The sequence below is a fragment of the Amblyomma americanum genome, chromosome 10, assembly GCF_052857255.1.
Source record: "Amblyomma americanum isolate KBUSLIRL-KWMA chromosome 10, ASM5285725v1, whole genome shotgun sequence".
Classification (NCBI taxonomy): domain Eukaryota; kingdom Metazoa; phylum Arthropoda; class Arachnida; order Ixodida; family Ixodidae; genus Amblyomma; species Amblyomma americanum.
In genome coordinates this window covers 108265109-108277596 of record NC_135506.1, presented here as the reverse complement: position 1 = coordinate 108277596, position 12488 = coordinate 108265109, and the positions used below count along the sequence as shown (strand labels likewise).

Below are 12488 nucleotides of genomic sequence, written 5' to 3'. Positions count from 1 at the left end.
AAAAATGAAAAGGAAACTGCTGGGGCCTGCCCACTTGCTCAGGGTGAGCCACAACCACCGTTGACCACAACCGCTGCTCAAATATCTTTCGGCTGTTCTACTTTCAGCACGAGGCTTGCTCGTGCGCCGAGACTGGTGCCACTTGAAGTCAATATCTGTGAAGAAATTGTGGACTATCCCTTTGGCACATAGGGTCTGGAACGATGTCAAAGAAACTAGCGCGAAGGTGCGCACAGAGTTGTTAGTCGAGTTGAATTCTGGCTTGTGCTAGGGATTCGTAAAGACGACCCTTGGTCCTTGAAACCGTAATGAGGGGCGACCTTTCGAGGGCCGTGGCGGGCTAAACGCTCGTCGCAGAGGGATACGGGTGGTACCAAACGAATTGCCGTTTCGTGATGTACAATTTGGTACCCCAATATTCCGATAGCATAGGAGTAAACTTATCTAACGCTCTTTATTTGATTTCGCATTCGCTAATCATTTTAATATATAGCCATATATACCAAGCCGTCGGTTGCGATGTGTACCGGCGGCGCCGGTCCCAGTCTGACGATCCCAAAGATATTGCTGGGCATGCAAAGTATATGGAAAAGGATAAGGACCGCCTGACAAAGTAAAACCACAGCCAAACCAAGCTTTCGCTTTGCATCTGTCGCTAGTATAGTGGAGATGAACAACAACCATTTTTGTTTAGTTGTGGCGTTGATCAATGGAGATTATTGGCCAATATTTGTCCGCGGAAAGGTACGTACCGATTAAAAAAGGCCAAAAAAACAACCACATGCGATCGGTAGGAACCGAGCCCACGACCTCCGAATTAATACTAAAATATTTAATAATCACCTCAATGGGTCAGCCCCACAAAAATAAAATAAAAATACCCAATGCTTCTTGGTTTTTGTGGATGTTGGTCTGTCTCACATGTTTAACGAGCCCCGCATTTCCCTCTCTCTCTCTCTCTCTCAATATATATATATATATATATATATATATATATATATATATATATATATATACATGCAAAGTCGAAAACGCTTCATTTAACCATAGATTTATTTTAAGTCGACGTTTCGGAAAAAGCCTGTCCTTTCTCAAGACTGCGGTTACAGGGATCTTCTTCCCCTACTTAAGGAGTTGGCACTGGCAGACATGTACTACACATGAACAAAGTAAACAAACGGAGGCAAAGAATACTAGAAAAGAGAGAGAGAGAGAGAGGGAAAAAAAGGGGAACCAATAAAAAAAAATGTGTTGTCCCCCGCCGCCCACCCCGCAGCCGCGGGGAGCCGGCCCGGGACGAAAAAAAGAAAGAAAAACAAGGAGCGGAAGGGGATAATGGCCACCCCTTAAGGCAGCAGAGCGGCGGCGAGTAAGGTGCACAGCAACAGACGGTGGCGGGATCGCCCAACACACAAAAGTTAGAGACGCGTGCACGCGCGTGCCCCGGCCATAAAGAGTAAACAAATAAACAGAATAAAATGCAGACAGGGCTAGAGCTTCCGTCATCTGGAACCACTTTGGCAGCCAGAGCTAAGGCCAAGTTAAGCTCACGGCGCCGCTGATTCGGTTCTTTTGGCACGGCTCTCAGCTCCTATGTCGTAGCGTCTTGAATGGCCTCCATGCCCCCCCAGCAACCTTTTAGGTGAGTGTGTGCGAGGGGTTTCAGTGGTTCCCATAGATGCCGCCAGCAAACACGTTGCTTAGCAGTTAAGCGCAGGCTCTGTTAAGGCGTGTTTATACTTCGGCGTAACGCGCAAGCGCTGCACGGCGACGTCAAGTCCGCCAAGGCGAGACCCTCTATACTCCAACTGCGCTTCACCGCAAACGCGTTCGGCGGCTTCGGCGCACACTGACCGCACTGGCGGAGACTTAGAGCAGTCTCTATTTCGCGCTGAGTGCGCCAGCCGCCGCCGGCCCGGCCAGACCGGTTCGCCTCCGCGGCGAGTCGCGCGTTGTGTCGTCAGGTTCCCCTTGGAGCATCGCAACGGCAAAATCGCAAGTTCGCAGCCAGTAAAATTTTCGCTTTAAAATTGCATGCACTTGTGCTCAGCATTTGTGTTAAGATAATGGTTTCTCGCAAAAAGCATGTGGCAGGAAAAAACGTGGTTCATCATCGGGGACAATGAATAGGAACAAATATTACTAGCGTCGTTCCCGGAGCCTGTTTCAGAATGCTGAGGGTGTGCTGCCCGGCTTTCTTGCACCATAGCGAAGTGTTCAGCTTCCCTACATGACTAACACCTTGGCACCCGGCTTCATGACACTGCCGTGTTTGATTTCAGTCGAACACTCAGCCGTCAAACACACGTATGAGATTTATGATTTCAACCCTCAGTGAAAAACCGCCGCGTGACTCAGTGGTTAGTGCGCTCGGCTGCTGAGTTCGAACGCTACCGCGGCGGATGTGTTTTTATGGAGGCAAAACGGTAAGGCGCCCGTGTGCTGTGCAATGTGAGTGCACGTTACAGATCTTTAGGTGTTTGAAATTCCTCCGGAGCAGACTCACGGGGAGTTGCGTTCGAGCTACGCGGGCGAACGCTGGTCGGCTCCGTCGTTTTTCGGCTGGAGCCACGGCTAAAGCTTCTTCACCCCACAAGACCAATGCCTCTCAACGCAGCAAGCAATCTGGACTACGTGGACCCCAAAGTTTGCAAGGTGGGCCCAAGTTTGCTAATTCTACGGCCGATTTACACCCTGGCGACGCAGTTTGGCCTAACGACGTCGGCGTTCCACACCGACGTGCGGCGGCGTGGAACCGGCCTCCCTAGGTAAAATGGCTGACCCTTCATCATTCGCGAGGGGTTACGATCCCGACGGCATGATCTGGACGACAGTTTCTACATCGGAAGGGGACAACTCCGGTTCTGTTCCGAAATTTCGGCACCAATCTTTCAACGAAGCGGTCGCGCGCCGCTCGATCGTTCAAGCCAAGCTAACGGCGTCCATCGCTGCCCCGGCCTCCGGCACACTCGGCTGGCAAGACGCAGCCTCCTGCCTCGCGCGCTGCAGTAATCAAAGGCAAGGACTGTCCTAACTGGAAGCCTCGCCGACTCCCAAGACCGGGACCAGACGACTTCGTGGTTGTTTTCAAGCCATGCAAACATATCTAGCTGCACCAAGGCTTTTCAGAAAATCGCTACGGCGCCGCTATTACGGCCTATCTTGGGCCCGCCGTGGCAAGGTCTGTTATGGATCTGCCATACCGTGAACAAAACCTCAATGTGATTTACACGCCGAACCCAGCGGCGGCTGATCGGCTCCTCGGGGGTATCTCCATTAACACCGAGCATGAGATTATTCGACTCCACGGATACCTTCGACAAGACGGAGGCGATGTATGCCACGGCGTCATCACCGTCAGCAACTCGGACACTATTGGCTTCGGGAGCAGGTGCAGTGGAGGGCAGGCACCATCGCCGAGGTTAAAAAATTCGGCTCCTGTAACAAAGCTCGCATCACCTTCGTCGGGAGGGAAAAACCGCATTTTGTGCACTACGAGAACATGCTCATCCCTGTGCAAAACTGCTACCATACGATCCTGGCCTGCGGCCTGTGTGGGGCCGTTGGCCACCGAGTGGATGCTTGTCCCGACACGCAGACGAACACGTGCGGTCTGTGTGGGCAACAGGCCCCGCTTCAGGAGGGGGTGCAGGCCCCTCACGAGTGTGTGCTGCGGTGCTCGGTTTGTGCCGGTGCACACGCCACTAACTCGCGGGAGTGTGCGGCGAAATTCCGCAAGCACACGATGACCACCACAAAGAAAATTGCTGCCAAGGAGAAGAGCCGCCATCTTGGCCGCCCCGGTGAGTTACTAAGCCGGGACAACAACACCAAGAAGCTGGGGACACCCACCGGAGGAGCAGGCAAGCGCCCGTCGACGCAGCCGCCACCACACGGCGATACTGGAAAGCAGTCGACAGCGCCACCACACGACAAGACCGGGGCCTGGGTCAACGCCGTGAAACATGGAACGCAGGTGAGCGGTACGGACAGGGCTGCCTCCTCCTCCCCTCCCTCTTGCCCCCCTGCGGCATGCAGTGCCGAGCAAACCAAAATAGGAGCTCCTGAGGGCAAAATTGAGATGCTGCTAGAGAAAATTGCGCTCCTAGAATCACAATCAAAACAGCCTATCACTCCCCCCTCTCGCTCCGCTACCGAGGCAATGGAGAGTGAGCCCGCGGCACCGAACGCCGCACTGAACGGGGATGCTGCACTTCAGGCCCGTCTAGAGGCCCGCATAGACGCCCGTTTCAGTGCCCTAGAAAGTCAAATTTCCGCGGCAGTCATCTCCGCAATCACCAAAATGACCGAAATTGTACCCACAATAGTCGCGCAGCACATCGCACAATCTTCGCGTGGCGTCCGACGAGTCGGCGGTCTAATCAAAGGCGTGTCTGGCCGCTATCCCAAAATGCGTCGCGCCATGGAAACTTTAGCAGCAGACGACGACAGCTGCTCGCTCTCGGGAATAGAGGATGGCCCTCTCATCGCGAGTGCTGGCTCCGGAGAAACGTCCTTACAATCGACCTCTCGCCTAACTGACCATGGTGGACAGGCTTCAAATTAGGCGCTCTCCGCATACTAATTCGGCCACCCCCATCTTAATCACCCAGTGGAACTGCCGCGGATTCCGTTCCCGTGCCAAGCGGGCGAACCTCCGGCTTTTCCTGTCAACATTCGATTCACTTCTTGCGGTGGTTACCCTCCAGGAGCCAGGTAGCGGCGCAACCCTTACAAATTAGACAGTTTTAGCTGTGCGTACGCAAAGAGTTAGCGTACACGAGGAGTTTGCGGGGACGGTAGTGCGCATGCGCAGAACGCAAGCGCAAGCCTTCCGTCTTGCGTACGGTAGCCTTGCGTACGCTAGCCAGCGGAGTTTGCGTTGCGGCGCTTGCGTGGCTTGCGTACGCTAACTTTGACAAGATGGCGGCGCCCTGCTCGCCCGCTTCGGAATAAATACATGTCGCCGCTGGATTATTCGACGCAATAGCTCGCTAAAATGGTAGCGGTTCGCTTTTATTTCGCCTAATCTTGCCCACACGTAGCGGTGTAAGCGATAACTAGCCCCTGTTTTTCAGATAATTTGGCGATCTTCAAGCTCCTAGGCCTAACTATATTCAGTGTGTCGTAGCAACGACACCTGGCGAAGCAATTTTCTAACTTTTAGCCAGATCTAGCATTTTCTTCGGTTTGCATAGTTTTTCTTCTTGGAACAAAAAAGGCTCCCAATGCACTCACAGTAGTTATCAGTAATCACGGATGAAATTTTCTTCAACCGAGCGTTGATGTGGTTTGACTTCTTGTCACTAGATGGCGCCACGTAAGCCTGAGGGACGCTACGGCACGGTCAGCTAAAACTATACTTCGGAGCGGACAGCGTAACGCACGCAGCGCCGTAGCTCTTTGCGTACGCAAGCACTTGCGTACGCACAGCTAAAACTGTCTATTATGTTACGTTCCAGCAGGACTCTCTTCCTGTCTCTGCGTGCATAAAAATTATACAGCCAACGTGGTTGATTTGGACCTCAATGCTGCATATTCCTATGTGATGGCCACTCTTCTTCCGTATTAAGAAAGAAAATGCACCCTTAGATATACTTAACATCTATTGTTTTCTAAGATAAAGAATGTAACTTTCGCAGCCCTCTTCAGTCGCGCCCTGAAGGCAGCGGGCAGTGACCCCCTGGTGATTGTGGGCGACTTTAACGCTCAAAGCACATTCTGGGGGTACGTGCGTGGAGAGAAGCGCGACCACAAGCTAGCGGAACTTGCGTCCACGCTGGGCCTGACCCTTCACACCGATCCTGCACATCCAACGCGGGTGGGTAACTCCGTGACTCGGGACACGTGTCCGGACCTTACCTTAACCAAAAACATAAGACACGCAGAATGGGCCAACGCCGAGGAAACCCTCGGCAGTGACCACGGCATACTCAACACCAGCGTCAGAACCAAACCACTGGCAAGATCCCACGCCCAAGCACGCCTACCCGACTGGACAATGTTCCGGCAAACCTACAATAATTCGGCCTCTATTCACGAACAAGGCTACCACGCGTGGTCACAAAAATTGGTTACACACCTTCGTTTGGTAGAAACTCAAGTTCAACTATCGGAGGCCACGGCGGAAGTGGACAACCACCTCTTGCACATCTGGGAGGCGCTGCACAGCCTCGTCCGCAGATGGCGCCGCCAAAAACATAATCGGAAGCTCAAAATTCGCATCGCCGAGCTCACCCAGCGAGTGGCTGATTACGCGGCACAGCTCGCCGATTCGAATTGGGTGGACCGGTGCAACACGGCCGCAAGACATATGTCTATACGGAGAACTTGGCGTCTCTTTCGCGCCTTGATCGATCCGACTAAAACCAGAGCCGAGACACGAAATCTCCTCCAACGGGCTATCCATAGCTTCGACGGAGATACCTCTAAATTAGCATGGAAACTACGCGATTAATACCTCTCCATCCAAAAGGACCCCCGAGTGCGAGCGTACTTGTATGCAAGTTCTGAGAACGCGGAGCTGGATCAACCGTTCCGGCTCCACGACCTGAAGGCGGCCTTGAGTAAAATGAAACAAGGAACGGCACCGGGAAGAGACAAATTAACTGTGAAATTACTTGCAAACCTTCCCGACCGGGCCTACGAGACAATCCTCGCATCTATAAACTCAATCTGGCAAAGTGAGGCACCATTGCCAATCGAATAGAAGACCGCCCTGGTCACCTTCATTCCTAAAGCCGGCAAAACCATAAACACGGACAACCTCCGCCCCATCTCCCTCACATCTTGTGCGGGAAAGCTGATGGAGACTATAGTACGAGACAGGCTGTCCGAGTTTTTGGAAATCCAAAATGTATTCGCAGACACCATGTTCGGGTTCCACCCGGACCGGTCAGCGCAGGATGTCCTGCTTCAACAAGACCGCGAAATTCTGAATCCCGTCGAATACCCCCTTAATGACAAGGTAGTACTCGCAATCGATTTGAAGGGGGCTTTCGACAATGTAACACACGACATACTTCTGACGCACCTCTCCTAAACCAATTGTGGACACAACACGTTTCAGTACATTAGGCAATTTCTCTCCGACTGGCAATCGTATATCCGGATACAAGATGAAGAACACGGCCCCCACCAATTAGGTAGAAGATTTACCCCGCAGGGCGCGGTGCTTTCACCTCTACTATTCAATTTTGCAATGATGAAACTTCCGGCGCAGTTGGAAAGTGTCGAGGGTGTACAGCACGCACTGTATGCCGACGACATCACCATCTGGGCTAAGCACGGATCAGTAGGAGACATTGAAGCCAACCTGCAGCAAACGGCGGAGATTGTTGACGCTTACGCCCGCCGCTGCGGCCTTGAATGCTCCCTGGCCAAATCAGAATTTGTGCACATTCGACCCTCGCCGAAGTGCACTACCAAAATCGAACTGTCCCTAGCGAGCGGACCCATCCCAGAACACGCGGAGATCATAGTACTGGGTCTCTTTATCAATAAACACCGCCGTGTCGACACAACACTGGCCAAATTGCGAAAGGTGGGGGACCAGGTGGGCCGCATGATCCGACGGGTTTCCGATAACCGCGGGGGGTTACGGTGCAAAGATGCCTTGCGGCTGGCGCATGCATTCGTAACCAGTTAAGTCTTGTACTCGACTCGTTACCTCCATCTTCGCAGATGTGACGAGAAAGCCCTTGAGGTGGTTCTCCGTAAGACTTACAAGCGTGCCCTCGACCTCCCGGTCACCACGTCCAACCGGCGCCTCCTGGACCTTGGAATGGTCAACACCTTCATGGAGCTCCGAGAAGCACTCTTGACAAACCACTACACAAGACTCAAAGACGCCGTCGGGTCGCCGCATGCTTGCCCGACTTCACATCCACCATCCAACACTAACTGAAGACCGCGTGCGCATCCCCGAAATCTGGACATACGCCCTGCAGGTACTCCCTCTTCCGGCCAACATGACACGAGACGACCATAGTGGCCAGCACCTAAGGAAACAAACACGGAGTATTTTACGTGGACGACGCCGGCCCACATCATGGGGGTTGGTACACAGCCGCAGTCGTCCACCAAAACACCAAGACATTACTCATGCGGAAGAGGTGGCAATCGCGCTCGCCGCCGCCGATCAGGACTTGCGGGTAATCGTTACCGACTCGCGGGGGGCCTGCAGGAACATCGAAAGGGGCTTTATTTTCTATTTGTCATACCAAATTCTTCAACATAGTAATTATCTCGGGGTTCCCGCGTCCCACCCAATAGTATGGACTCCCGCGCACACGGATCTCGAGAGCAACGAAGCGGCCGACGCCGCTGCCCGCGCGCTCACTCTCCGGGCATCACCCTTGCCTCCCCCGATGCGGACTCCTACCCTAATCCGGCTTTTGCCTTCAAGAAAATCATCCAGTATTACCATTTCAGCCACGCAATATTTCCTAAGCCATGCAAGGGCCTCACGAAAGTGGAGGAACACTTACTCCTTCGCCTTTATACTAAAACACTTCTGTGCCCGGCAGTAATCAAACATTTCGACCCTGCGTGCACAGGAGAGTGCCCGCACTGCAGGGAAATTCTGTCTTCGGACATTTGCCACATGGTGTGGGCATGCCAATCAACTGCGCATCTTCCCCCTATCCCCAACCCTGCCCGGGAGGAATGGGAGGCGGCCCTGCTCGGCTGCTATGTCCTGGCGAGCCAAAAGGCTTTGGTCGGGCGCGCCCGAGCAGCAGCTACCGCCAATGGGCTGCTGTAATGAGCAGCCCACCAAGCATTTGTAAGGAACGGACCCTTAAGGACCGCTCCACTAGCTTCCTGCATATATTTTGAAAATAAAGTTTTTCAGTCAGTCAGTCAGTCAGCCTCCGGAGCCCTCCACTATAGCACCTCTTTAATCCTTTCTCCTTTCACTCTCTCATTTATTCCTTTCCTTACGGCGCGGTTCTGGTGTCCAATGTTTTATGACACAGATACTGCGTCATTTCCTTCCCCTAAAAAATTATTATTATCACTATTAACCCTGAGCGAAAAATGAAAATTGGTTTTTGCGGAACAGAAATGGCCCAGTATCTGTCTCATATCGGCAGACACCTGAGCCGTGCCGTAAGGAAGGAATAAAGGAGGCAGTGAAAGAAGTAAAAGAGAAAGAGGTGTAGTGGAGGGCTCCGGAATAATTTCGACCACCTAGGGATGTTTAACGTGAAGTATCGGTGGACACATGAACCGTGCCGTAGGGAAAGAAATAAAGGAGGGAGTGAAAGAAGTGCTATGGTGGAGGGCTGCAGAGTAACTTTGACCACCTGGGGATCTTTAACGCCACTGCAAGTTAAACATTCCCCGGTGGTCGAAATTACTTTGGAGCCCTCCACTACGGCACCTATCTCATTTTCGTCTTTCACTCCCTCCTTTTCTCCTTTCCTTTGCATGGCATGGTTCATGTGTGTGCCGTTATGTGAGACAGATACTGCGCTATTTCCTTTCCGCAAAAACGAATTTTCATTTTTCAATGACGTCATCGCGGTGGCTCACTGGTCAGAGCGTTCGGCTACTGACCAGGTTTGAACCCGACAGCTGCGGCTGCGTCTTTATGGAGGCAAAACTCTAAGGTGTCCGTGTATTGTGCCATGTCAGTGCACGTTAAAAAACCCCAGGTGGTCGAAATTATTCCGGAGCCCTCCACTACGGCGCATCGTTCTTCCTTTCTTCATTCACTCTCTCCTTTATCCCTTCCCATACGGCGCGGTTCAGGTGTCCAACGATACATGAGACAGATACTGTGCCATTTCCTTCCCAAAAACCCATTATTATTATTATTATTTCAGTGAGATTTAATATCCCACAGCGGCTCAGGATATGAGCGACCCCATCGTGAAGAGCTCTGGAAATTTCAACCACCTCGAGTTCTTTAGCATGTACTGACATCGCACAGTACAGTTAAATGATTTTGATTATGCTGCCACTCCGGCTAACGCAACTTTACTGGTTTCACCGTGGAGACAGCGTTGGCAGCCACTCACTCCGATGCCAAGCACATAATTTCTGGTTCTCAACAAGGCTGTCGAAATATATAAGGAGAATAGCGCCGCTTGCCAGAAAAATTTTTGCAAACGCGAAACATGTAGCTCAATGCAGAGAACATGACAATTGATATGGGTGCCCGGACACCAGGGAAGAAGGGAACGAGGCTGCTCACACAGCCGCCCGAGCGTCTCTCCTCGTTAGGACTGATGCTTGGGCGAGTTGGTATGCCATGTTCAAGAAGAACAGTGCGAAAAGACATCCTGTGGTCCTTGTCTTTTCGCGCTGTTCTTCTTGAACGTCTCTCCTCCTTAGTTCCACTAACTTGCCAGACTCTGTCGGGACTCATGTACCGAATACGCTTTCTACATATACCCGCCGCGGTGGCTCAATGGTTAGAGCGCTGGGCTACTGACCTAGAATTCCCGGGTTCGACAGAGGCGGGTGCGTTCTTATGGAGGCTAATCACCTAAGGCGCCCGTGTGCTGTGCGATGTCAGTGCACGCTAAAGACCCGCGGGTGGTCTAAATTATTCCGGAGGCATCGACTATGGCAACTCTTTCTTCTTTCACTCCCACCTTTCTCCCTTCCCTTACGGCGCGGTTCAGGTTCAACGATATATGAGACAAACACTGCGCCATTTCCTTTCTGCCAAAAACGAATTATATGCGGACATTACAGCATATCTGCGTCTCAGGAGGCAGACGTTCCCAGAGTCCGCCAAGAGCTTGGATAGAAATGAGGAACGACCTCCTCAGAAGGTTGCCAACTGGGTCATTTCTAAGCTCCGCAATTCCAAAACACATATACCCAAATTTTTCAGGGTACTGTAGATTTCGTGACATGTAGGCCGACGCATATCATTTGCTATGGGCATGCCATAAAAATATGAGAGAGTAAATTATCCAATGAGAGAGGGCTGGGAGGCGAACATGTCCAGCTTCGTGGACCTGAAGTCCCAGAGTACTCTGGATCAAAGAGCGCTTGCAGCGGCTACCGCTAATGGCGTCCCTGATTGACGACTACTTACTCTCTTCCTGTCACCTCACCTCTTTCATTTCTTTTCTCCATTCTGCCTGCTATCCCTTATTTCCGCTGCCCCAGCTCAGGTGCTTCAGTATTGATGGCAGATGCCGGGGCTAGCAAAAATCTTTTCCTTCCTTTTTACTATTATTTTAATAAAAAAAGCGCTACCATCACCACCACTATCGCCCCAAGGGAGTGGTGAATCTATCCACTCCCTCTAAATCCCACCTCAGGGCATCAAATAAAATTTTACCACAACAACCACCACTGCCACCACAAATATGCAGCCGGCTGTGAGCATCCGATGGCGTCCGTGTCTTTTACCGAGGAAAGAACACGTGCATCTTCGCTCTTAACTCTTTGTACTGAGATACAGCTTTCTATAGATATGCAGTGGAAGCTAGGAGCGCGAAACGCCGCCTTCCTCAAGCGCGCTCTTTGCAGGCGATCGAGAGCCACAGACGCCGGCCTGTTACCTAGCGGCACGCGTTCCCAACTTCCATCACACAGCCATAGAAAGCTGTCCCCGAGTTTCAGTACCTGTCCCCCCTCCCCTCAGAGAATCGACTTGGTATTGTCCAAGCCTCTCCCGGGCCAATGCCCACGTGTGGACGCGTCCTTTTCAACCGTTTCTCGCGGGCGACGCGTTTCGGTGTTGAGCTGTTCATCGAGCGTTCGTGACTTAGTGCATTTCAAGAAGCGCCTCTGGCACCTCGAGCAGCATTGCACTCCAATGGCAACAAATGGTAAGTCTGCACCTGTTCTACTAGTTCTTTCTATGCGCTAGTTCTTCAATAGTACTACTTACGACTACAGGGAGGCATGATTGTATAACTATTTTGCAGAGCGCCATGCATATAATTGTGCTCTGGCTGCACCAGGAACCTCATTTTTTCTAGGAACGTAGGTGAAGAGCTCCGCCTGAGTCGCCCTCAAACTAAAAAAAAGCTTATTGCGGGTTGTTGGAGACCAGCCGTACCAAAATGCGTACCTAGACGTTCTGCAGATAGCGAAAACGCGCTTCTGTTAGGCAGACTTTGCAGACTTCCACGCTAGATTGCACGGAGGGAAATTTTTTTCTGTGGTAAATTACGACCAGCGCTCAACCCGGAAGCGAAAAATGTGAGCATTCGCCGTTTATGTAGACTGTTTTTGCCCGTGTTTGAGGAGAGCTGAATAAATTTTATTGCATCATATTTGCGTGACAGAACCTCGGGATATTAACGCGCATCCCATCTATGCTTTATGTGTCAAGCGCGAACAGGCCTAAAGAATTTAGCTTCCATAGAAATGCGACATGAAATCGTAGAGGCCCGTAGAGTGTGATTTTAGTCCAAGTTAAGCACATGTGGTCGAAATTTCGGACCCCTTCCCTACGGCGCTCCTCACAGTCTGACTCTCTTCGGGATGTCAAACCCCCGTAAACCAACTTCGAG

At 51.8% G+C, this 12488-nt stretch overlaps 1 protein-coding gene across 1 annotated transcript in view; it reads left to right on the top strand.

The window, feature by feature from the left end:
• Positions 1–10958: 10958 nt before the first annotated feature.
• LOC144108616 (uncharacterized) overlaps positions 10959–12488 on the top strand; it is a 41651-nt gene continuing 40121 nt past the window's right edge. Inside the window, exon 1 of the mRNA XM_077641808.1 lies at positions 10959–10989. Coding sequence (XP_077497934.1) covers positions 10959–10989 — 31 coding nt within the window. The remainder of the gene's footprint in view (positions 10990–12488) is intronic.